The 27,735-nt window shown below is 34.9% G+C and overlaps 1 protein-coding gene across 1 annotated transcript in view; it reads left to right on the top strand.

Annotated features, from left to right (window-relative positions):
• Positions 1–27,735, top strand: part of LRRC69 (leucine rich repeat containing 69) — a 146,943-nt gene that overhangs the window by 56,791 nt on the left and 62,417 nt on the right. Inside the window, exon 5 of the mRNA XM_074269741.1 lies at positions 7,953–8,024. Coding sequence (XP_074125842.1) covers positions 7,953–8,024 — 72 coding nt within the window. The remainder of the gene's footprint in view (positions 1–7,952; positions 8,025–27,735) is intronic.

The raw sequence follows: 27,735 nt of genomic DNA, 5'->3' as shown, positions 1-27,735 counted from the left end.
AGAATCTGTCGGAGAGATTTGAGTAGAAGACACAGCAGATCTCTTCCCAGAGAGTGATCCGGCAGCTTCTAGAGACGACAGCTCGCTACACTCATGGACAAAACCTTGTGGAAGGGCCACCAAATGATGAAAGCAGGGTAGCAAAGGACAGGTGTGGCAGGAATAGGTGAGAGATTTCCTTGTTCTCCAAGGCAGAGGCTCTTAGCGAAGAAAATTCACTTACTCAAAGGCTGTGATAAAAAAAAAAAAAAAAAAAAAAAAAAAAAAAAAAAAAAGGCTTTTATTGTTAGAGAGACACCAAGATAAGGGCTTTCTTGGCAGGCAATATCATTCTCAAGAGAGAAGTGATTTTTGCAAAGAAACATTTTTCTGAAGGCTTATTTTATACAAAAATCTAAGAATAGGCAAGACCATTTGAGTTTGTATATGAAAAGAGACATTCTCTGGAGATTCATCTTCCTGGTTCCAGAGGGTGTGAGACCATTTAAGCTTGTATGTGAAAAGAGACATTCTCTGGAGACCCATCCTGTCTCCAGAGGATATAAAACCATTTGAGTTTGTATTTACATAACTTTACAGGGCTGTCTAGCTTCGGTCTCATCAACTTGTGTCATATTTCTCTCAGATTATTGGCTTGATGTTCCATTAGATAATCATATCTGAATTCAAAACTTTGAATAATATAAGTTACAATCCCAAGAGTTTTTATTTCAAATAGCAAGTCTCATTAATCAAAGCTTCAGGTGAATTTAGTTCTCGAGAATCACATATACTAAACAAGCATTGACTATACCTACTTACATTGATAACAGTAAAAGATTCATCCTAGAAAGTTCACAGCTTATCTTCATATCTAAGTAGATGTTTTTAATTCAACATTATGCAAATGTTGTACATTTCTTAAAATTCTCAATAACCAATGTATATCAAAACATGCTATTAACCATATTCAAAGGGACAAAGACATTCTTAGAATCTCCCTAAACAATGGGAACAGATTTGAAATGACTCAATACAGCCAACTAAAACTCAGAATATAGAATATCCTAATTTCACATTAAAAAACCCTATCAGAATTAATAATAATTTCTTCATCCAACTGAGGAGTCTCTATAAAATATAAATAGCAAGTACAACATCAATATTGTTAAAATTCTTCTAAGCACAAACATTTCCACCTCTCACCAAAACATTCCTAATTTCAAAGTCAATTTTAGAGGTTATAAATTGTCTTTAACAGTCCATTCTTGACTTGGTCCTTTAAGCCTGGTGTTCTCAGCCTCCAGACTGCAGTCTCATTTATCTTTAATGTCTGGTAAGGTCCTTCCATTCTGCTTCTTCCAGGATTTAGTAAAGCTCACGAAAATTCCAAAAGGGTTGTTTTCTAGGGGCTAAAAAGGGATGAGGACATGGCCAGCATGTAATTCTTTAAAAATTTATCCTTTGTTTGAAAGAATGGGACCTCTCCTTCCCTACCTAAGTAAAGCTCCATACAACATTTGAAAGGGTGATAATCCCATACACTGCATAGAGGCTATTCTGACTCTGAGAAGTGCTGGTGGCAAACATTTTGGGTAACCTTGAATGCCTAGTTTAATGATCTGTTGTTTCAGAGTTTGATTCATTCCCTGTACTGTTCCTGAGGAAGGCAAATGCCAAAGGGTATGGAATTCCTATTTAATTTCTAAAATGTGTTCCATTGCTCAAGTCAATCTTTCAACTGACCCAAATGGAGGAATGATCTGTTCGAGAGGATTTTGCTGACTCCAGCTAGCATGGCTGAGCTCAGAGGATTGGCTTCCACCCATCCAATTAACTGACCTATAATTACCAGTAAATATTTAAGGACTCTGATTAGTGATTTGTGATATTCACCTGAATAGTGAGATTTTCCTTCATTTCTTTGTTTCCTCAGGACCTTTTTGTTAACTTCCTGGACCATCTTTCTGTAATTTGTTTTGCCATTGTCTAATTCCTAATACACCCAAACTGTTTAGGAATCTTATCACACAGTGCCTGGGATTCCCAATGACTTCTCCTATAGAGAATTCCCATCAATTCTTTGTTATCCTTTTGCTTAACATTTTTCTCCTGTCCGGGAGTACCTACTGATACAAACTGTGTCCCCTTTAATCTTTTTTTTATGGGGAAGGGTTGGAAAGGAATCTTTGGGGGAAGGGTGGTCCTGGGTTCCCTGGGAGGGGCCCTACCCTTCAATATGGGGAAACTCCCAGATAAGTAATCTCAATAAATTGGAAATCTCAGCCTGGGGCATGGTCATCTTCTGTTAAATTGAAGGTTAGTCCCTGGAACTGCTCCCCAGCTTGGGGCCTGGACAAATCTGATATAACCAGGGACCTGCAGGAATGCCCACTGAGTTACTTCTTAGTGTAAAAATCCATTTTAGCAAAAGTCTTAACAGGAATTTGCCCACTGATGAAGATATTTCTCTTCTCAGTGTAATAAACCCATTCTTGCCACAAACATTAAGCCTGTATTCATTGGGATTTGTGAATTCTTTCACCAACCCTGCAGACCAGAGGATCTCATTGCTGTCAGGGGATCTCTCAACCTTCATTTCTCATACCTCAATGCCCACCAGCCTTTCTCATCTTTAATAATATCTAATTTAAACAACTCTTCTGTTTCTCTTTGATTAAAGCCAGGGATCACTTTGGGGTGATCTATTTGAGATATTAAGACTAACATGGATTTTTTCCTATCGCTTAGCCAGCCAGGGATACCAGCCTAGCCAGGATAGATTCCACAAACCTGAAAAACTTGAAAAATCTCAGAGAAGGAATTTTTTCCTTTGGTAGTTTTTCCCCCCCCTCTATAAGCTTCAAGTTCTGGTTCTTAGAAGGCTTTTAATCATGTAAATTAGGTTTACTTAAAAATACAATAGACCAACTCAACTGGCTGAGAATACCAAGCAATTTAAAACTTAGTCTCAAAAACCCCATAATCTGCTAAAATGTTTTAACAATTCTGTAACTTTAACTATTTATTTTTTGATGTGGCAGTTAACTTTCCCTATTTCAGAACTAATCCTTCTTCTCTGTAGCTAGAAGCTATTTGCATAAATCCAATCATGTACAAAACAAACACTTTTTAAATCCCAATAGCCAGATCTTTTCCTTTGTAATTTGGCTTAGAAGCCAGCTACATTGAAGGCTTCTTTGAATTTACACCCAACCCTGGAGGGATGGAGTGTTTCTCCTAGTAAGCAGGACACCAGCCCAAACAAAACAGTTAATCCGTATACATTTTGGTACTTCTTCCCAATTCTTCCTAAAGAGCTATCTTCCCCAGCATACCACTTAGGTTTAAAAGCAGCTACTTTCCTTTCCTAAAGTTCACAGTATCTTATCCTCTTTTAATGGAGAATTCACCAGATCTTATCAAAGGAAAAAAATCCTTATGAACTCAAATTGACTAGGATTGAGCTCTTATCCATATAGCTCATCTTTTACTTGGCAGAGTAGTCTTCTTAAGAATAGAATCTCTCCCCTCCTCATCAGTTCTTGCCATTCAAAGGGATATGGGACTCTTTTATAGACTCTGTCTAAATTCTCCCAAATCCCAATCCCAGTCACTCAGATAGATCACCAGTTGCTTAGCAGAAGAAAATCTGCTTATGGATAGAATCTCTTCTCCCCTCACCAGTTCTTGCCCTTATGAACTGTGCTGCACAATTCGCCTGACTAATTTCAAACGTTTCTGGCTTATCTCCTAGGATGAATTAATTTTATGTCTTTGCTATCTCACTTCTTTTTTGCTTTCTCCAAGTGTTTCTCTTCTGGAGTTTACCCAATTAGAGTAGGAGTTCCTGAGCCCAATCTAAGGATCACTGCAGAACTCTCCAGAGGGTCCCTGCCCAAGGATTCAGTACAGGAGAGACCCCTCACAAACAAGAAATATCTCAGATGAGCCCCCAAACTGTTTGGGCCAGTATCAACCACAGAGACTTTCAGAGTAAGAAAAACAAAAAGGGGGTTATTGTGATATTGAGAGTATGTCTCACTTTTGCAGCAAGAAATTAATTCTGAGTCTTTGATAATAGTGTTTGAAAATAGTGTTTGAAGTTTGTCAGAAGGGGATGGAAGAAGTGACTTGACAAAATGGAGATTAAGAATGGAGAGTATTCCAGACTAATGGTATGGCCAGGGCAAATAGAGGGGGAGATACAGTGATGAAATTTGATAAAATAAAATTTTATTTAAAATTTATCATTTTATTAAGTAAATAAATTTCTAAATAAATATAAAGAAATTAATTTAAAATCTTATACTTGGTTTTGAAAAATTAGCTTTATAGATACTAGATGGGGAAAGAGGCACATAGTAAAACAGAAATTCATGTGGAAAAAGTCCTGAAAGTTTTAGTAAACACTTAGTTCAATATGAATCAATAAGGTAGCATAGCAGGCAAAAAAGCTTATATGATCTGGAGCTGTATAAATAAAAGTCTCTAGCAAAACATTAATCACAGTAACAAAATATTATACAATAATCGACTATGAATAACAGCTATTCTCAGCAATACAAAAGACAATTCCCAAGGACTTATAGTGAAAAAAATCTTCAGGTAAAATGAAGATTGAAGTATACTTTTTTATTTTACTTTCTTAATTTTTCTTGTTTGTTTTTTTCTGTTTTCTTTTATAACATGATTGATATGGATATATGGTTTGCGTGCTTGCATGTGATACCTACATCAAATTGTTGTCTTCTCAATGAGGAGGGAGGGGAGAGAGGAGAAAAGTATGGAGCTCAAGTTTTTTTTTTTAAGGGTTAAAAATTGTTTGTTTGTTTGTTTGTTTGCATGTAATTGGGGGGGAAATAAAATATTAAATAAATAAAAATCTTCAGAATGAAGAAGGTTTTGTTTTGTGCTCTGAACTTGTTCTGGCTACATTTGAATATTATTACTTTGGAATGCCACATTTCAAAGAATATTGGGATAGGGAAGTTTAGATGGTGAGAGGACCAGAGGACTGACCAAAAATATTGAAAATTATTAGTCTAGAAAGGTCTTCAATGTGGAAGCAATAGCTTTTTTTCGAGAGAGTTTAAACTTATCCTTTTTGTCATCTATGTTCCTAAGGAGGGAAACTTGGAGCACTGATTATAGAAATTATAGAGAGGCAGATTTTGACTTGAAAAAAGGGAAAACAAATCCAACTTCTTAATACTGAGTGCTGTATCAAGGTGGAATGAGTTGAATAAAGATGTGAATTCTTAGTGCTTAGCACAGAATAGGTACTTAATAAATGTTGTTGACTTGATTTGCTTATACTGGAAGTCTTCAAAATGTCTGGATATGTTTTAGGTGGCTGTTATTCAGTTGTTTCAGTCATGTTCAACTCTTTATGACTTCTTTCGAGATTTTCTTGGCAAAGATACCGGGGTGGTTTGCTAATGCTGCCTCCAATTCATTTTATAGGTGATGAAATTTAGGAAAATAAGATTAAGTGCATTGGTCAAAGTCACATGGCTAGAAAGTGTCTAAGGCAGGATTTTTAACTCTGATCTTTCTGATTCTAGGCCTGGTACTCTAACCATTTTGCCTTCCAGTTGTCCTGTTTTAGGGGAAATTGAAGGGGCATTACTGTTCTAAGTTGTACTAGTTGACCTAAAAGGTCCCTTCCAACTGAGAGTATCTGATTTTGTGAAATACATTAATCCTATCCTTCATTTGAAATACTTTTCAGAATTGAGACACCAGTACATTGTTGGTGGAGTTGTGAAATGATACAACCATTTTGGGAAACAATTTGGAACTATGTCCAAAGGGCTATAAAGCTGTGCACACCCTTTGATCCAGCAGTGACACTACTGGGTTTGTATCCCAAAGAGATCATAAAAAGAACCACATGTGCAAAAAATATATAGTAGCTCTTTTTTGTGATGTCAAGGAATTGGAAATTTGGTAGATGCCTATTGATTGGGAAATGGTTGAATAAGTTATGGCATATCAATGTAATGGAATATTATTGTTCCATAAGAAATGATGAGCAGGCTTATTTCAGAAAACCCTAGAAAGACTTAAGGAACTAATATTGAGTGAGGTGAACAGAACCAAAGAACATTGTACACAGTAACAGCAAGATTTATGTGACGATAAATTGTGATGGACTTGGCTTTTCTTGTAGTAACTCAAGATAATTCCAATAGAATTGTGAAGGAAAATGCATCCACATCCCTAGCAAGAATTATGGAGACTGAATGTGGATCAAAGCATAGTATTTTCACCTTTTTTGGTTTGTTTATTTGCTTTTTCTTTTTTTCTGTTTTTTTTTTTCTTTCCTTTCAGTCTTATTTTTCTTGCACAACATGACAAATATGGAAATATGTTTAAAATGATTTCACATATTTAACCTATATAAAATTGCTTGCTGTCTTGGAGAGGGCAAAGGTAAGGGAGGGAAGGGGAAAATTTGGAACATATTGAATGGATGTTGAAAACTATCTTTACATGTATTTGGAAGAATAAGACACTATTTGAAAAAAAAAGAAATTTTTTTCAGGTGGGACAGTTTTCAAGAGTGTCTCTGAAACATCCCAAATGTGTTTTCTGGAAAGATAGATGATTTATTTTTGGTTGACTTTTCTGCTTCAGTGACCCTTGGCAAAGATCTTTATACTATCATTAATCATTTTTCCTTTGAACAGTAAGTGGTAGTTTCCCTGATATTTGGTCTTTTTAATCTGTGAATAATTCTCCTGTGGTACAGAAGCTTTTTCTACCTTGTGAGAGCTACATGTATCTTCTGTTGGAAAAACCTCAACCTTCTTATAGAGTTCTTGCTCTGCCCTCCCTCTCCCCATCCTTTTTTTTTTTTTTTTTTTTTTTTTTAAATTTCAGGATCTTCAGGTCTTTGAGTTAGACCCTCTCCTATTTATTTAGAGTCTTATTTTTTATTTGTTTTTCTTCTGGGTCTTTTCCTTCATCCTGGTGGAATATATATCATTTATCCTAATAAGGCAAAAAGCAGAGAACTAATGCCTGAGCCATTTTTCATTTTTTTCTTCTTGTGAAGAGTACAGACAATCTGCATTTAATGTTCATATATTTGCTAATAGATTGTAGCAAAAACACCAACATGGTACATTCTTTTTGTTCCACTAGAACAATTCATTTAACCTTCTTAGATGCTAATATTGAAATCTTCTGTTATTTGTGGCTTCCCTAATTGGGGCCTTCCTGCCCCATCCACTGCAAAATGATACAACATAGTTCCCTAGTCACTCATAGCTTCTTTGAGGAAATCAGGAGCTCTACGCACTTAGTCTCCTAGTCTCCACATATGATTAATCAGTTTTAGATCCTTGCCAATTGTTCTTAAGACACTAGTTTTGTGACTTTGCACAAGTAACTTAACTTTGGTTTGTCTTAGTTTCTTCAATGTAAATTGGGGATAATAATAATAACCTTCCTTTGGAAGGTTGTAATGAAGATCAAATGATATAGTATTTGTAAAAGATATTGAGCACAATTATGGACACATAATAGGTATTTAATAAATGCTCTTTCCCCTTCCCCTTAAAAAAAATTTGCCAGAAAAAAATCTAAACTTCTTTCCAACCTCCCATGGATCTTTCTTTTCTGCTTGTTGATGAACACATTTCTCAGTAGATCTGTGTCCTGTCCTATCCAGCAGAGATGATTTCTTTTGTATGTTGGATATTGCTGGAGAAGATGAAGAGATTTCCAATAAGGAAATCATAGATCATCAGCAATTCTTCAATGGATCATGAGCCACCTCATTGGAAAAAAAAAAAAATTTTTGAAACAATCATTTCCTTTTTCTTAGTAATGAATTTATTTACTATTTTAATGGCCACATTATTGTTTTATTGGTTGACCTAAAAATAGGTTTCTATACTTAAATTTTTATAAATGTTTTAAATTTTTATTTCTTTTTTTTTTTTTTCCTATTTGTCACTCAGGTGCTCTGCTCATTGAGCAATTTAAAAATACTAGATATAGCTGGAAACCTTATTCAGTTACTTCCAAGAAAAGTAAGTACTTTGACTCCTTTTTCCTCTCCCCCCCCACTTACATAGTCAAACTTCTTCTATACTATAGAGTTAATGGGAAAATGAAGGGAATTAGTTTAATTTGAATAAAGTAAAGTAATGAATCTGATCTGATTTATGACTCCTACATATGTTCTCATTCCCTTCTATATTTTTCCTTTCTTCTTTTCCTTACTATTCTCAGTGAACTTGAATTAAGTGAACCATGATTGCTGCAATAAACATTGAAACCATAAGCTTTAGTCAAAATGGTTTCTGTCATTATAACCCTTTTAAAAATCACTTTATGCTTCTCAAAATATATATGTCTATCCTTTGTAGAAGGTCAAAAGTGACAGACACTTCAGGAAAGGCCATCCAGTAGGATTTAAGCCATATATTGTAGAAATCCTTTTGTTCCCCTCCAAAAACAAACAAAAAAAGCTCCCCAAAACCTGGAATACATTTTGATCTTGTTTTATTTCAAGAAAATGAAAAAAATAATTACTTTTAAACATGTTTAAGTCTTCTCTAGCATAATAACAAACCAGAAAAAAAGAAACAAAAATGTCAAAACTCTTTCTTCAACCTTGCTAGTCTTCCAGCCCCTATTCCATTTTTTTCCCTCCTTTTTACTAATAAATGAAAGTACAGAAGTGATTACCAATAGTATCTGACACCAGATTATTACTATTTTAAAAGATATTCTTCCTCCTCCTTCTCTTCCCGATCTTTTAATATAAAGAATCTTTGTTATAAAGCAGTTAAGGACATATTTGAGATCTCTCCCATAGCAAGTGTAAGGTTGGGGAACTTCAGTAAACACAGCATCTGTACTAGGTCATTCCCTGCCTATCCTTCCCTCTCACTCTGACTTTATTTGCCAAGGTTGTTTCTACCTCATCTGGGTGCTTTGACCATTCCTAGAGGTAGAGACGGGCAGAATGTCTCTTCTCCTCCCTCTGCACCTGGTATTCCTTTCACTCCCAATCATTCCTGCTGTCCTCCAGTCAGATCCCAAGGCATCATGTTGTAAGAAACAAGTATCTTACCAAGAACTCCACTGACTCATTGATGAATGCAGGAAAGGTTTATTTTATATTCTTGCAAGAATGGGTGCCTAGGTGAGTAGACACACCTTTGAAACTCCAAAGGCAGCATTTTATTTCCTATCATGAAGCACAAGTCCCTCCCCCATTCCCCATTAATTGGATGTTACAGAGTATGAATCTCTACCCTTCATTAAGGAGCCAATCTCTGCCTCCAAGCTTATATTCTAGAAGGGGGGAGATTACTGAGGAGGGTTAAGGACAAAGAATAAAAGTAAATCTCCAGCCATCTTCCCTATTTACAAAACACTTTCCCTTCTCCAAGGGTTTACATTCTTACATTCTTACATTCTTTTAGGGGAAGAATAATCTCCTTCCTTGATTATTCTTTGATCTCCTTATAGATTTCAATTTTCAATTTCTAATTCCCAATTCTAGTTCTCCAATTTAATTTTCATAACTGTGGAAACCAAATAAATGCCTATCTATTTCTCACAATGGGAAAATGAGTGCTTGTTCTCTTCTAGTTAATTCCTGCCCCTTGGTTCAGGGTCCTTTATTAGATAAATCAAACCTTCTATAATACACTTTGGCATTTCTATCAGTCTTAGAGGAAACAACCTGATGATTAAGTGTAAGGAATTTACTCTTTCTTAAATTCAGTTTAAGATCTATTCCACTGATTTGCTTTTCTATTTAAAAAAATCTGGTACTAAAACTCTTGATAATTGTTCTTGCAGGATATTTGCATTTTCTTATATTCGTTTTTAATTAATTAAATATATGTGTTTGCATGTGTATGTGAGAGAGAGGGAGAGAGAGAGAGAAAGAGAGAGAGATGGAAATGTTGAGACAAGACAGATGTCCCAACAAACACAAACTGCTATGCTTCAGAGTATGTTTGCAGCTCCACCAGCAGTAAATTAACATGCACATTATTCTTTAGCTCTGACAATAAGTCCATAGATTTAAGACAGGAAAGAAATTTTGATTTTGTGTACTACAACATTCTTTTTATAAACGAGGAAGCAATCCATTCAAAGCCCCCAAACAGCAAATGGCAGAACCAATCTTTGAACTCAATTCTCTAACTTCAAGTCCTTCAATTAAAGTGCAACAACAAATTGACCTGAAATTTTGAGTATCTAGAAGTATCACTGTTTTGTTCTTTTTTTCCTAAGATAACCAGTGACATCCCAGGGTAATATCTTGATTCACGCTTGAATTGGATTTAAATGAGGCAGAGTTGTAAGCCCTCATGGTTTCTTCCAGAATCATTAAAGTCCAGTGGAAAGACAAAAGTCAAGATGACTGGTGATAGACTGGGATGCAGTGAATGATTTTGGCATCTTCAGTGTCTGACAAAGGTCTAACCACTCCATAAGACCTGCTTCAGTCAAAGTCAGTTGGAACAAATTGTTGTGATTTGTCCATTCTTCAGGGTTATTTTTCACATGCTTCGGGCTCCTAACTTACTAATGCTTTGGTTACCTTCAACTTGGCTTATTTTATCTGTTGAGACTATTTACCAGAGTGTATCTGCTACTCATGCTACAATTTCTTGTAACCACAGATGAGAGTTAGGTGACAAGTGGACATCAAAGGTGGATGAGTAGCCCCCAAAAGGGCTCCGCAAGCCCTCATAGCAGAGGTGCTAGTTCTTCTAGAACATTCATATTCCCAAGAGAATTTTGTTTTTGTCCTTGTGTCATTAGTGTTTCACACATAGTAAGAACTTAATAAATGCTTGTTGATTGACAAGTTGATTATCATTCGAAAACTGACTACCATTTGATAAAGTTCATTAGATAAAGCAGTTCATTAAAATAACCTATTAAGGTGTGGAATGTTAGGATCTGTGAAGATAATGTCTGTACCAGTAGCAGCCTGAGTCTCCCAAATTTCCAAAATAATTCATTTTTCATAATCTTTCAGATTTGTATTTCTTCTTCATTCCCACTACCACCATTTTCTTGTTAGGAATGATTCTAGCTTATTCCCATTCATATAATGCTTGCTGATTGTTTTAGATAGATGCTATTTATTATTTTAAGGAAAACTCCATTTACTTCTTTCTGTGCTTGTATGGGTGCTGTATTTCGCATTATTGAGATAATCATATGATTTCTGTTAGTTTTATAACTGATATGGTCAGTTATGCTGATAATTTTCCTGATATTGAAACAGCCTTGTATTTCTGATATAAATCCCACTTGGTCATAGTGTATCGTCCTAGTGATAAATTGTTGTAATCTCTTTGCTAACATTTTACTTAAGATTTTCCCATCAATATTCATTAAGGAAATTGGTCTATAATTTTTTTTCACTGTTTTGGCTCTCCCTGGCTTAGATATCAGCACCATAGTTGTGTCATAAAAGGACTTTAGTAGGACTCTTCACATATTGTCCCAAATTGTTTATATAGTATTAGAATTAATGGTTCTTTAAATGTTCCATAGAATTAACTTGTAAATTCATCTGGTCTTGGAGGTTATTTTCTTAGGTAGTTGTCAATAGCTTTCTCTTTTTCTAAAGTGGAGCTATTTAAATATTTTACTTTCTCTTCGGTCAATCTGGGCAATTTGCATTTTTAAAATATTCATTCATTTCACTTATAATTATCATATTTATTGGTATATAATTGGGCAAAATAGCTCCTAATTATTGCTTTAATTTCCTCTTCATTCCTCTTCATTGGTGGTAAGTTCACCTTTTTCTTTTTTTATATTGGTAATATGGTTTTCTTCTATCCATTTTCTAAACAAATTAATCCAAATGTTTATCTATTTTGCTGGGTTTTTCCTAAAACTAACTCTTAGTTTTATTAATTATATAACTTTCCTAATTTCAATTGCTTCAATATATAGTTTCTTTCATTATCTCTTTTAATTGGATCTATTTTTACTTTTGCTTGGTCTGAGATCAAGATCACTACTTCTGTTTTTTGTTTGCTTTTTGTTTTTTACTTGAGCTGAAGCGTAATATATTTTGTTCCAGCTATTTACCTTTAATCTGTGTGTATCTCTGCTTTAAATGTATTTCTTGTAAATAACATATTGTAGGGTTCTGGCTTTTTATCCATTCTGTTGTCTGCTTCTGGTTTTATGGAATAGTTTATCCCATTCACATTCAGTTATGATTACTAACTGTATTTCCCTCCATCCTATTTTTTCCCGTTTATCCTTTTCTTTTTCCTTTCACCCTTTCCTTTCGCAACAGGATCTCCACCTCACTCAATCTGCCCTCCTGTTTATCAGCCTTCCCTTTTTACCCCCTTTTCCTTCTACTTCTGCCCTCTCTTCTATCAGCCTCCTCTTTTTCATTGCTCTTTCTCCTCCTATTTCCCTATAAAATGAGACAAAATTTGACATCAAACTAAGTATGTATGCTATTCCCTCTTTGAGCCAAATCTGATGAGATTAAGGTTCAAATAATGCCTTCTCCTTCTCTCTTTCCCTCTACTATAAGAGGTCTTTTGTGCCTCTAATTTATTTTTTTTTTTATTTTTTTTTTTTATTTTTTATTTTATTTTATAATTATAACATTTTTTGACAGTACATATGCATGGGTAATTTTTTTACAACATTATCCCTTGCACTTACTTCTATTCAGATTTTTTCCTTTCCTCCCCCAACCCCCCTCCCCCAGATGGCAAGCAGTCTTATATATGTTAAATATATTACAGTATAATTTATTTATTTATTTATTTATTTTTATTATATATATATATATATTTTATAATATTATCCCTTGTATTCATTTTTCCAATTTACCCCCCCTCCCTCTATTCCCTCCCCCCGACGACAGGCAATACCATACATTTTACATGTGTTACAATATAGTCTAGGTACAATACATGTGTGCGAATATCACTTTCTTGTTTGTGCCTCTAATTTATTATGACTTTTATGTGATTTAGTTTACTCTATTTTACCTTCCCTTTCCTCTTCTCCCCTTATAATCCTTTTTCTACCCCTTATTGTTTTTATATGATCACATTAAAGTCAATTTATACTCATACCCTCTGTCTATGTATACCCCTTCTAACTGCCCTAAGCAAGATATAGTTCTCATGTAATGCCAGAGAAACTGAGGCAAGTATTTAATACTTTATTTGAAAAGGAAAGATTTACTGGGACCAAATGGATTCATAGTTTGGTCCCAGGGCTGAATGAGACTATAGTCTCCAAGAATCTAGCAAATAATGAGTTCTCAATGACCTATATACACATGGCTCAGACTTAGTGGGTAGACTGAGGCAGGGGTGGAGTCAGGGTGCTGAGAGCAGGAACTGAACTCTGACAGGGTGGGGTGAGCCTCCAGAGAGGGATGACATAATAAGGGGAGGCACCCCAGAAATGGGGAGAGGCATTCTGATATTCTAAAACATAAAATCTTTTATCTTTATCAAATAGTCTGATAAAGAGGGAGGGCAGGTTTTGCAGAACAATTATAAACTGAGGCAGGACACTTAGAGAAACTAAGTCAGGACTGGGTCAGGATAATTAGGAAAACTGAGTCAGGACAGTGAAAGAGAACTGTGGCATAATACTCAAGATTTACAAATATCATCTTCCCATGTAGGGATGAAAGCAATTTAACCTTTAAATAACATTTTTTTTTTCTTTCCTATTTACTTTTTTATGCTGCTCTTAAGTCTTGTATTTGAAGATCAGATTTTCTGTTAAGCTCTGGTGTTTTCATTAAAATTGATAGAAAATTACTTATTCATTTAATATTTTTCTTTTTCCCTGAAAGATAATGCTCAGTTTTGCTGGGTAGTTGATTCTTGGTTGTAGTCCAAGCTCCTTTGCCTTCCATAATATCATATTCCAGGATCTCTGATCCTTTAAAGTGGAAGCTTCTAGGTTCTGGATAATCCTTGATATTTGAAATGGTTCTTACTGGTTGCTTGCAGTATTTTTTCCTTAATCTGGTAATTCTGAAATTTAGCTAAAATATTCCTTGGGGTTTCATTTTAGGGTCTCTTTCAGGAAGTGATTGGTGGATATTTTTCATGACTATTTTGCCCTCTGGTTCTAGGATATCAGAGCAGTTTTCCTTGATGAGTTTTTGAAAGATGTTGGCCAGGCTCTTTTTCTTATCATGGCTTTCAAGTACTCTAATAATTCTTAAATTCTCTCTCCTGAATCTATTTTTAGGTCAATTGTTTTTCCAGTGAGGTATTTTACATTTTCTTCTTCATTTAAAAAAGAATTTTAAAACTTTGATTGATTTTTGATATCTCATTTCCATTTGTCCAATTCTAATTTTTAATACTTTTTTTTTTTTTTTTTTTTTACCTCCTTTTCCATTTGACCAATTGTACTTTTAAAGGAGTTGTTAAAAGGAATGGATTTTTTCTCCCCATTTTGCCAAATCTATTTTTTAAGGAATTGTTTACTTCATTGTATATATATATATAAATCAAGGATGAAATGAAATTCTAAAGATGCAAAGAGAAATAATGCTGATGAGAAAAAAAAAAATAAAAGGAGATAAGTTACCTAAAGAAACCAAGGTGGATGAATAAGGAACTTAGTTATTCACCAATATAGGTCCTCAGGAGTGTAAATTCTAAAGGCCCCTGAAGCAGTTATATTATTCTATTTGCATTGCATATTTCCACTGGGATGGAACCAGATAGTGCATTTTACAAAATTATAACTTTGAAAAGTGTGAATTCAAATACATGTGATCAATTCAATTACATAATTATTGTTATTATTTTTTTTACTAAATGGGATCTAGCTGAATTTTTTTTTTAAAGACAAGAACATATTATGAATATCAGATCGATTAATGGAAGCTGAATGCACTCAATCACACATATATAATAGATATAATCCATTTTGCCAAATCTATTCCTTTAGTCAATTTCTATGCTTCCTTTTCTAAGCTATTGTCTTTTTTCCCAAGCTACTGACTTTCCCCCCCATAATTCACCTGCACAGCTCTCATTTCTTTCCCCAATTTTTCTTGTGTCTCATATGATTTTTAAAATTCTGTTTGAGCTCTTCCCAGCGAACTTTTTGAGCTTGAGAGCAATTCATATCCCCCTTTGAAACTTCACATGTAGATATTTTGCCATTGCTGTCCTCTTCTGGGTTTGTGTTCTGATCTTCTTTATTATCATAGTAGCTTCTTTTTTGCTTTTTTGTTCATTTTAAAAAGTTGAGTTCTGCTTCTAGAACACAGGGGATGTCCCTGGCTTCTTTTTCAGAGGATCAGAGACCTCTCACTGATTTTTCTGTACTGGAGTCTATGATGCTGCTGTATAGGCCTTGCCTAGTGCCCCTTGTTATGCCAGGGTCCCAGGAGCAAGTAATTTGCCTTCTGTATTTGGGTTAGAGGTTTCACAGCTGGTTTACTAAATTATTGGTCCTCTGAGCCAAGATGGAGAAGCCAACACTACTGGTCTGTACTTTGGCTAAAAGACTTCCCATTAGATTTCCCTGTGCTGCACCTGCAATGAACCATGTTCCCCTCACCAAAGTGACCTTTCCTAAAGTCCTTCCAAGATATCATAAGCTGGAAAATCATTTCACTGTGAATGTTTGTGGTTTCTGTCACTCCAAAATTCTGTTTAAAGGCTTGATCTAGTACTGATTCTGAGCATTATTGCTCATTATTGATCTCAGACAATGTCCTGATTTCTTTCAGCCATCTTCTCTCTAGCCCTTCCTACTATCACCATTTTCACTGTGGCTTTCATCATCTCTTCCTTGGACTATGATAATTGTCTCATCTTGTTTTTCTGCCTTTTCTTCCACTTCCCATTGCAGTCTATCTTGATTCTAACTGGATTATTTTTAAAAATGATACTTCCCTAGTGTTTCTCTTTTGCTAAATAAACTAATATCTCAAATTCCAGTCTCAGTTCCTGAATTTAGCATTCTTGACATGCATTATCTGTTTTCTATCTTACATATATGATTTATCTCCCACTATTCTCAATCAGCAATTCTCTCCTCCATTCTGAGTAGTATCCTTTCTGTTCTCTACCCTTTTGCCTTATATTACCTTTCTTCATGTATAGCATGTTCATTCCTACCTCAGAAATTCATTCAGAATCTCAGAAAGAGACCCCAGCAGCCATATAGTTCAACCCATATCTTAACAAGAATATTCTCCTTCCACATGCCCAATGTCATCTTAATCCTTTCTTGAAGACTTCTTTTGAAGGGGAATCTGATTCCAAAAATCTGATGGTCTTTTTTTCTAAGTTGTCATCTTTCTTGACCTCTTTGTTGTATTTGATGCCTCTGGGATACTCTTTATTCTTTAATATTTCATGACATAATTTTTTTTTTAAATTATAACCTTTTATTGACAGAGCATATGGCTGGGTAATTTTTTACAACATTATCCCTTGCACTCACATCTGTTCCAACTGTTCCCTTCCCTCCCTCCACCCCCCCCCTAGATGGCAAGCAGTCTTATACATGTTAAATATGCTATAGTATAATCCTAGATACAATATATGTGTGCAGAATCGAATTTCTTGTTGCACAGGAAAAATTGGATTCAGAAAGTAGAAGTAACTGGGGAAGAAAAACAAAAATGCAAACAATTTACACTCATTTCCCAGTGTTCCTTCTCTGGGTGTAGCTGATTCTGTCCATCATTGATCAATTGGAACTGGATTAGATCTTCTCTTTGTTAAAGATATCCACTTCCATCAGAATACATGTTGTTGAAGTGTATAGTGATCTCCTGGTTCTGCTCATTTCACTCAGCATCAGTTGATGTAAGTCTCTCCAAGCCTCTCTACATTCATCCTGCTGGTCATTTCTTACAGAAAAATAATATTCCATAACATTCATATGCCATAATTTACCCAACCATTCTCCAATTGATGGACATCCATTCATTTTCCAGTTTCTAGTCACTACAAAAAGAGCTGCCACAAACATTTTGGCACATACAGGTCCCTTTTTCAACTTTAGTATTTCTTTGGGATATAAGCCCAGTAGTAGCACTGCTGGATCAAAGGGTATGCACAGTTTGATAACTTTTTGGGCATAATTCCAGATTACTCTTCAGAATGGTTGGATGCATTCACAACTCCACCAGCAATGCATCAATGTCCCAATTTTCCCACATCCCCTCCAACATTCATCATTATTTTTTCTTGTCATGACATAATTCTTTACTCTGCCTCCTTTTACCTATCTGATTACTCCTCAGTCTGCTTTGGCTGCTTATTATCCATATTGCTGTCCCCTAGCCATTGGTGTATATCAAGGCTTTGGTCTTGGGACATAGTCTCTTCTAATCTCTTGCTCTGTGATCAAAAGTGCCCACAAATTTAATTATCATGTCCACACAGATGACTCTTAGATCTATATATGTCTAATCCTAATTTTTCTTCTGAGTTCTATCCCATCAACTACTGTGCAGGGAGCAGAAAGCTGAGACAGATTGAGACCAGGCTACTGGTTATTGTAACAATAAACAAATGATTCAAGATTAGGCAAAGCTGAGCACGTGGGTCTTAACTTCCCAAATCTAGTGGGACAATTCAGGTCAAGGGAAATGATTAGGGATGAAAGTAAAGAGAAGTGATCTAACTGGTGGCCCAGTTGGTGAGATAAAGAGACAAATCCACAATCTCATGACTCAAAGATTTCACAGTAAGATTCCATATATAGATGCTTTTTCCCTTGATTTCCTCCAACCAGGGGAAGTATTGAATTGGGGGGACTAATTTTTTGGAATTGCTCTTCTGAGCATCCCAAAGGAAGGCTTTAAAGGAGGCTTTCTATGACTTGACAGAGTACTCCATGGAGAAATACTTAGCAATTTTCCTTGCATTTTAAATTCCTAAAATAAGCTATGCTGCCTGTGGCCTATAAATGTGGTGGTTGATAGAGAACAAGACATTTTCTAAGATAGGAACAGGAAATTTTCTAAAGTAGGAACACTAGAATTATAGATCTCACTTTGAAAAATATGTTTTTATATATTTATCTGTGTATCTATGTATCCATCCATTTATCTATATGGAGAGAGGAAAAGAGGAAGAGATAGAGATAGAGACAGAGATGGAGTGTAATATTCCATTCCCTAGATAATTTAAAGCAGGGATAGTTTGAACATTTGCAGGCTGAGTACCCTCTTGTGGTCAGTAGGGTTCCTACAGTCTTTTAGACATCTGTACACTGGCCTGAAAGAATCTGAGGATGTTACTGGACTAATGGATCAAGGAAATCACCACCTGGTGGACAACTCAGATATTACATCCCCTCTTTGGGTAATAAACCACAACCTATTTACCTATAGGCTTTAAGGAAGATAAGTCACAAACTAATAAGGGTGGTACTGCAGTATCCCAAATGATTCATGAGATACTCACAAGTGAACACACAGAATATGCCTATGTCAAATATGTAATATATATTCTAATAACTATATTGAACACATTTATAAATTGGACTGTTTTCAACAACAATAAATTTGGATTTCTGAGGTTTAAAAACATAACATTTTATATGAGGAATAATTGATGAGTAAATAGGCTAATCACCTTATTCCAGATGACCCAGAAAATAGGTGCCAAAGGAAAAAAACTGTGTATTATGTATGATTAAAAAAAAACAAAACAGGGCTATACTGCTTTTTATTTTTTCTATTTCATCTTAATAGCAATCATTCACTTACTGATGGCATTTGTCCAATTAATAAAATACATCAGCCTTAAGAAAGGGCATTTTAAACGAATGCATCTGAAACTAAGTTCATTAGAAATGTGTTAAAAGGCTTATTTTATTGTCACACAGTGTTGCATATATATATATTCAGTTAAGAGTGCTCTGCCTTTTTATAACCTAAAACTTGGTGTGATGCTTGAAAAATACAGGTTATTTCATAGTGCAATTTTTAAAAAATCACATCAGCTTTTTGATGTTTGGAACTAGATTTTACCCAGTTAAGATGAAATTTTAGCTCAAACACCAAAATTAAAGGGATATCTCTTAAAAGATAATGAAATTATTAGAAGCATACTTCTCTAGTAAATGAAAATAGTTTGCATGTTCTTTTATAAATAATCAAAAGAGGCATTTCATGAATTTATAGTGAATTAATTCATTTTCTGTGCTGTTTGTTTGTTTACTCATGTCAACCAGAAATCTATTGTAGTCTTTGAGAATGGCTTGAATTTCAGATAGCTTAACATGGCCAAGATGAACAGGGAATAAATGTCTGAGGTAGGGTTTGAACTTATATCTCCATGATTCCAAGTACATGATTCTATTCACTACACACATACCTCTCTGCCCATGCCAATTCTTTGTGATAAATCAAAATATTTTTCCTCTTCTTGCATTTAAAATTAAATTGTTTTACAATTTTAAAAATCCTAGTCTTTCCTTGTATCTCTGTATTGGCTTCATTTATTTTTCTTTTTAACTTTTACTTTAATTATTGTTATCAATTTGAGGAAAGTCAACAATTATTAAAGCTCCATCAGATTTCTCTCATTGCTTCAACGATTGTTACCTTTCTTAAACTATAAATCCTGAATCTATAGCCCAGGTTTATTGAGTCTAAAAGCAAACCATCCAACCATCAAAATATTTCCCCTTTTAATTGTCTACATTTCTATCAGAGACTCTACCCTTCTCTATTACCCCTAGAGAAACATTTCCCTTTCTTTTGTCTATCATATTTTATTAGTAAATAAGCCTTATTTATTATTTCTACCTCCTCTAAATTACTCAAATAAAAATGACCAGTTTTAAAGGCTATACTAACAGAACATTTATACATCAGTTTGTTTCATCTTAGTATCAATCATTGTCTTATTGATGGTATTTGTTCAATTAATAAAATGCACAAGTCTTAAGACAGCCCATTTAAAACATATGTGACCAACAAGCATTTTATTAAACTATGTACCAGGTACTGCGCTGAGAGTTGATACATCTTCTGATAGATACAGTCATGCTAAATGAGGTCCCTTTCTCAACTGACATTAACTAGGCTGGACCATACATCATATAGAAGTTTCTTACCAGGTTGACAATAATCATTCTCAAATGCTGTTAATTAATAGAAATATGGAGATTTTGCTAGTGGGATGAATGCAAAGCTAAAATATTTGGGCAAAATCTTAGATCCTTGAAGTAGGATAATCAAGACTTTCTAGTTCTGATGGATTTACAGGTTAATTCTATTGAAAGAAAGAATCTGTGACCATTCATTGCCCCAGTTTCTCCACATGGAAGATAACCATTATATTACTTCAATTCCAACTACTTTCTAAGAGATTTAAGCTGAAAGACTTTCATGTTTTATGATGTGATAAACTCTTTGGATGAATAGAGATAATTTAAAATGTGAGCTCTTTGAGGTTAAAAGCCACATTTTTATCCTTACTACTTCTGGCATTCAGTACAGTGCCTGATATATAAAGTGCTTAATAAATATGTGCTACTGATGATAATTATCTATGCTGCTTTTTTTTTTTTTTTTTTTTTTTTTTTAAACAATGATTTTGTAGCTCTGCTCTCAGCTTCATCAAGGAAACTGATTGCTGACTTCTCCAGCTTCAAACTGATTTAGGATAACTTGCAAGTCCTGTCCCTAGAGAATGAATGTTTTAGGAGAAACAAACAAACAAAAAACTTGGGGTAGGACTCAGTTAAAAATACATTCAGAACTCTAGGTACGTTGACTAATCTTCCCCAGATGCCTAAAGATGATAAACTGGAGGGTCTTTGGGATGGCTTCCAATGTCTAAGCCAGTAGAGACTAGCTCTTTGGAGAGAGAGTATTCAGTTTTATGTTGAGGATTGGGAAGGATGTAAAGTTTGGGATGAAGTTTCAGCCACTCTATTCAACAATAAGCATAAAGGGGAAGAAGCTTAACATTTAAAGGAGAAGGAAGTAGGAAATCTCTTCCGTCTTTTCCTGTACCCCCACCCCAACTTCCATAAGCAGCTGAGCTAGAAACAGAAGGAAAAGGCCTTAAAGAAGACTTCCTATCTGGTACCTTTTTGCTGAAGTTATAAACTAGACTGGAAGAATTATAGTCATTGGCCAAATTTTTATTAGGAGAATGTCCCGTGCAAATAGCTAGATTTCTAAGGGAGAACAGAAAATATCCAAAATAAAGGCTGTAGGACTGAGCCAATAAGATCTACCAAAAGAAAATATCACTAATGTCACACAGTGAACAAGACCACATCAACACACTGCATATCCAGAAAGATTTTTGGTTCCTTCAGGGACTGTGAGGGACATTAGGAATTACTAATTACGGGATATTGAGAGACTTTGTTACTTTAATTTATCCATTCCTGACCATATGATATTTGTTGATTTTTCTTTTCTTTGATTAAAACTGTCTGCTAATATATTTTGGCTAGTATGCTTAGAAGTAGAAAGTTGGATGCCACCCAAGTAAGGGAGAGATTTTCCCATATTTTAGGGTGGGACTTTGAGCCAACAGAAATAAGGTGGCCTCCTTAAGTCACTCAGGCCCAATTGTTTCTTTGGCTTCTCTTATACAAGGAACATAAATATATGCTTTTGTTTCATCTCATTAGCTGTCATATATTTATCTTTATTGTATTTGCTTTTCCTTTTACTATTATTTTCTTAGTTGCTGGGTTTAAATCAAACAACAGAGAAAAGCATGCTTGGCAAATTTACAGATGACACAGAGCTGGGGAGGAATAGCTAATAATCTGGATACTAGAGCAAGGACCCCCGTCCAAAACATTATTTCTTGGCCACCACTCCCTTGTGCTATAGATGCTGTTTTCTATTAGAATTTAAACTCCTTGTGGGGAGAGATTTGTTTATTTGCTTGTATTTATATTCCCAGCACTTAGCATAGTGTCTGGTACATTCTAAGTACATAATAATTTTTTTTTTGTTGTTCATTCTGCTTGATAGGCTAGAATAATATTATAAATTAAGGTGAAAGCTAAGTGAAATAACTATAATACTCCATATATGGGTTAAAAAAATCAGCTTCAGAAATATAAGAGGAAGTAGATTCGGCTACACAGCAGTTCATGGGAAAAACATCTAAAGCTTTTAGAGACCTGAAAGTTCAATGGGGATCAAAATGTGATTAACAAGACAGTGAATTGATTTTAGGCAATATTAAGAGAAACCAGGTAAACATAGAGTTAAGAGTTCAGCTGTTTTCTGCCCAGATCACCATATTTTGGAAGACATAGTCAGGATGGAGGGAAGACCAATAACTATCATACAAAGATCATATTTAGGAGCTACAGATCTTTAAAATGGAAAACAGAAGATTGAATTTGAGTGAGCTTATGTAGAAGACATCAGAATTGTCTTCAAGTATTTGAAGAATTGTTCTGCACAAGAGGAATTTGACCTATGGCTCAAGAGACCTGAATTAGGCTGCAGTGGTTGGAACTTGCAGAAGAAAATTTAATTTAATTAATTTATTTTCTATTTCAATTTTTTTAATTGTTAATACCAGGCCCTGAACCTTGCACATAGTAGATATTTAATATATGTTGAAATAATAAAGGGCACTTATTAAGTACTTACTGTCTGCCAAGGATTATACTAAGTTTTGAGACTACAAATAGAAATGTTCCTAATTTTTTTAAACTTTTTTTTTAATTATAGCTTTTTATTGACAGAACATATACATGGGTAATTTTTACAACATTGTCCCTTGCACTCGTTTCTGTTCCAATTTTCCCCTTCCCTCCTTCCATTCCCTCCCCTAGATGGCAGGCAGTCCCATACATGTTAAACATGTTAAAGTATATTTTAGATACAATATATGTGTGCAGATCCATATAGTTCTCTTGTTACACAAGAAAAATTGGATTCAGAAGGTAAAAATAACCTAGGAGGAAAAACATAAATGCAAGTAGTCCACATTTATTTCCCAGTGTTCCTTCTCTGGGTGTAGCTGATTCTGTCCATCATTGATCAATTGGAACTGAATTGGATCTTCTCTCTGTTCAAGATATCCACTTCTATCAGAACACATCCTCATACAGTATTGTTGTTGAAGTGTATAATGATCTCCTGGTCCTGCCCATTTCACTTAGCATCAGTTCATATTTCATAACATTCATATACCACAGTTTATTTAGCCACTCTCCAATTGATGGACATCCATTCATTTTCCAGTTTCTAGCCACTACGAAAAGGGCTGCCACAAACATTTTGGCACATACAGGTCCCTTTCCCATCTTTAGTATTTCCTGGGGTTATAAACCCAGTAGTAGCACTGCTGGATCAAAAGGATATGTACAGTTTGATAACTTTTTGGCATAATTCCAGATTGCTCTCCAGAATGGCTGGATCCGTTCACAACTCCACCAACAATGCATCATTATCCCAGTAGAAATTTTAATTTTAATATAAGGACACATTTCCTAATAATTAAAATTGTACAAAAGTGGCATTGAAGGCTTTAGAAAGTCCTGGATTCTTCCTTCCTGAAGATCTTCCAGGAGCATCACTTATCAGCAAGTTCGCAGGCAGGTATCCTTCTTCAAGCATAGATTGGAATAATTGACCTCTGAAACCAACATTTAGATTTTATAGTTCTAAATTAAGATCCTCAAGCAGCAAGCATCTGATAGGGGGCTGCTGTTGGACCTTTGCTGGGGAATATAAGGAGGAAATAAGTATTAAGTGCCTACTCTATACCAGGCACTTTACAAATTTCTCATTTGATCTTCAAAGCAACTCTGAATTTGAACTTCAAAACAAGTTCGTTTTTATTTTACAATTGAGGAAACTGAGGCAGACATAAGTTAAGCAACGTGCTGGCCATTGGAGGGAGGAATTTCACACAACTAATAAGTGTCTGAGGCTAGATTTGAACTCAAATCTTTTTAACTGCAGATCTTACACTCTATCCACTGTACTTTCTAGTTGTCTTATTGCCTTATTGGTGACACTGTTTTTACCTAGACTGCCCCACGAATAGCTAGGAATCATTTATGTTTAGGAGGAGTCCAATTTCTTCTTAAAGCAAAAGTTTTGGTCATAAGAGCCTTTCTATATGCCATTCTAGGCAGGTATAACCTCTGTTAAGTTATACAAGAGGTCTAAAGTAGCAAGTCATCATCAGAGGAAACAAGGAGGTGAAAAGTATAGTTCAGTCTCTCGAGGTATTAAAATCTAATTGGGATTCCTATAAACACAAGTTATATATATACAAAAGCGTATATGATTACCTCCCTGAGCAATCTCTCTGATCACCTTGAAAATCACTATTATTTAAAACTACTTTAAAACTTCAAATTAAACAGAGAATGGAGTGTCAAATATAGATATCACTCTCAATTTGATTTTAACTAGAGGCTCCTGTGTACTGTCGTGAATCATTCAATTATCCTTTATGGATAAAAAATGATAGCACTTGAACTTATTCTGAGTTCACTGGCTTATTGTCATTGGAATGGGTCTGTGATCTTTTTGTTAAGCTCCCCACCTCCAACAATGCAGAGTGCTTGCCATTCATGTCTGCCCCCAATGAGATTCTTGTTCATGTTTGCTTGTAAGTGCTGCATAGGGAATCCAATCAATGTATTGTGGACATTTTTATGATTCTCTTATGACAGAATATAAAAATTATAGGGAGGGGAAGGTAGGTGACATAGGGGATAAAATACTGGGCCTGAAATCAGGAAGATTCATCTTGCTCAGTTCAAATTTGTTTTTGGGCATTTACTAGCTATATGATCCTGGATAAATCACTTAACCCTTGTTTGCCTTAGTTTCCTCATCTGTAAAATGTTCCAGAGAAAGAAATGGCAAATCATTGTAGCATCTTTACCAAAGAAAACCCCATTGGATTCACATCAGTGTCTATACAAAGATCCATCATTGCCCCTTACTCTCAATTTTTGACACATTCCACTTTCATTTTTGGTCATACATCTCCCTTAGGATAACCTTTATGTTGTTTCATTTGTGCAATTATTTATAATGTCTTCCAGCTTGCTCTGTGATCACTATCTACTTGCCAATTGCCCTTTGGGGGAATTTCAACTTTAAGTCTTTGTAGACTGTGGTAATTCTGTGATTTCTATTGTATTATTATCACAATTAAAAGAGATAATATATGTAAAGTTGTTTGGAAATCCTAATAAGAAATCACTTATAAATTATTAGTACCATCACCACAGCAATCCATAATTGGTGTTATGGTTAGAATTTCTATAGTTCTTCTTTTATCAATCTTAAATATTTAATTAGTTTGGAATGCTTTCTAATATTTTTCCAAGTATAAGGGAATGGAGAGACAGACTTAGAAAGACAGAGGCAGAGACAAAGAAAGGAGTGGGGGGAGAAAGAAAGGGACAAGATAAAAGAAGGGGGAAGAGAGAGAGAGGGAGGGAGATATTAAAGTTTTAAATATTTATTGATTCTGTATTGTGTTAAGGTAATAGGAACTTTCCTGGAAGTATTATCAAATGACATCTAATATTTTTATCAGTAACTTATCAGCGATTTTTATCAGTAACTGGGGAGTATTCTCATTGCATTGCACTAAATGAGTAGCTTAGAGGGAAAGGATTAGAGTACAAAATGAATTTGACAAGTTAGATAAATAACTAGTGATAAAGGAAAATTTGATGAGGAGCAATATGGAGAAAAAAAAATTATATAACACAGGAAGAGAAGTGACTTTCCAGGCACAAACAAAACAGAAAAGGTGAGGGGGTCATTGTAAAACAGAAACTATGTCAGAATTTTGATGACAGTTTTAGAATGATATACACGAAGAGGAAATTTAACATCTCTTCCAACTTCTTAATTATGTCTATTCCTTTGTCTTTGAGTTGCTACATTTCTTGTTGTTTTCCTATTTCTTTATCATCTGTTTCCCTTTCCTTAATATAAAGGTTTGCCCTGCTCTGTGCAAAGAATTAATTTCTCTCCAAATCCTTTTCTTTGATCAGATATACTCCCATAATTTTAATTGTCTCCTCATTATAGATCATTCCCAAATCAATGTATCCAGTCAGACTTCCCTCCTAAACTCTACATATGGATTTCCAATTACCTGCTGGCCATCTTTACCTGGATAATCTACTGTCACCTTGAGTTCAACAAGTCCCAAATGGAATTCATCAGCTTTCCCCCCAAAACCTGCTTTCTTTTTTCTCCTGGTTTTCTTGTATCTGTTAATAATCCTATCACACTCATCGCCTATGTATTGGGTGGAGTTGATGAGAGCTTGGAAGAGAAACACTTGGGTAGAAGCTCATTTGTGTTTATGGCAACACAGGCTCCCAGTGACTCATTCTCATGTATGAAGAAATTTTTGACTTCACAAATCTTCACACTCTGAAATCTCCACAATAGCACTGGCTTTAGTCACCATCTTAGTATTCTTACTAAAGCCATTCTAAATTAAGCCTTCATTATTTCGTGCTTATTGTTGTTCTGTTGTTCAGCTATATCAATTGTATGTGACCCCTTGGGGTCACAATTTTATAGATGATGAACTGAGACAATAGGAGGTAAGTGATGTGTCCAGGACCACACAGCTACTGTCTTCTTGATTCCAGGACTAATGCTCTATCATACTAGGACTGTTCTAAAAGCCTACTCATTGATTTCCTTGATTCAGGTCTTTCTTTTCTTTTGTCCATTCTACTCTCTTTAGCTCAAAATCTATAGTGGCTCTCACTGCCTCCCAAATGTAGTGCAAATTCTTTTTTTTTTTTTTTTTTTTTTTTTTTTTTTAGGCTGGGGTTAAGTGACTTGCCCAGGGTCACACAGCTAGGAAGTGTTAAGTGTCTGAGACCATATTTGAACTCAGGTCCTCCTGAATTCAAGACTGGTGCTCTATCCACTGCGCCACCTAGCTGCCCCGTGCAAATTCTTTAAACTGAATTCCAGACTTTCTTGCTTACTTTTCCCATCCTAGTTCACACTATCTTCCTTTGTGTTCTATGATTCATCCAAGCTGGAAGACTTGTTGTCCTTTGAACACATTCCTCCTTCCTGCTTCTATAACATGGCCCAACTAATTTACTATAACTTAGTCTGCCTATCCCCACATCTTGTCCATTTGACATTCTATCCATTTTTTTTACTCATTAGTATTTTAAAAATTAAGTGTAAAGATAGTTTTTAACATTCATTTTTGTAAGATTTTGAGTTCCAATTTTTTTTCCAACCTCCCTCCCTGAGACAGCAAACAATCTGATATAGATTGTACATGTACAGTTATTTAAAAATATTTCCATATAAATTATGTTGTGAAAAAAAACTCAAAATAAAAGGGAAAAAAATGAGAAAAATATAAACCAAAAATGTGCAAATAATATGCTTTGATCTGCATTGTTTCCATAGTTTTATCTTTAAATGTGTATGGCATTTTCAAACCCAAGGCTATTGACATTATCTTGGATCACTATATTGCTGAGAAGAGCTAAATCTATCAGAGTTGATCATCATTCAATCTTGCTGTTACTCTATACAATGTTCTCTTGACATGCTCACTTCATTTAGCATCAGTTCATGTAAGTCTTTCCAGGTTTATCTGAAATCAGCCTATTCATCATTTCTTATTGAACTTCTATTACATTTATATATATATATATATATATATATATATATATATATATATATATATATATATATATCACAATTTATTCAGCTATCCCCAACTGATGAGCATCCACTCAGTT

This window comes from Sminthopsis crassicaudata, chromosome 1, assembly GCF_048593235.1.
Source record: "Sminthopsis crassicaudata isolate SCR6 chromosome 1, ASM4859323v1, whole genome shotgun sequence".
In the NCBI taxonomy this organism is placed as follows: domain Eukaryota; kingdom Metazoa; phylum Chordata; class Mammalia; order Dasyuromorphia; family Dasyuridae; genus Sminthopsis; species Sminthopsis crassicaudata.
The sequence above is the reverse complement of the archived record's forward strand: the minus strand, read 5'-3'. Positions and strand labels throughout refer to the sequence as shown.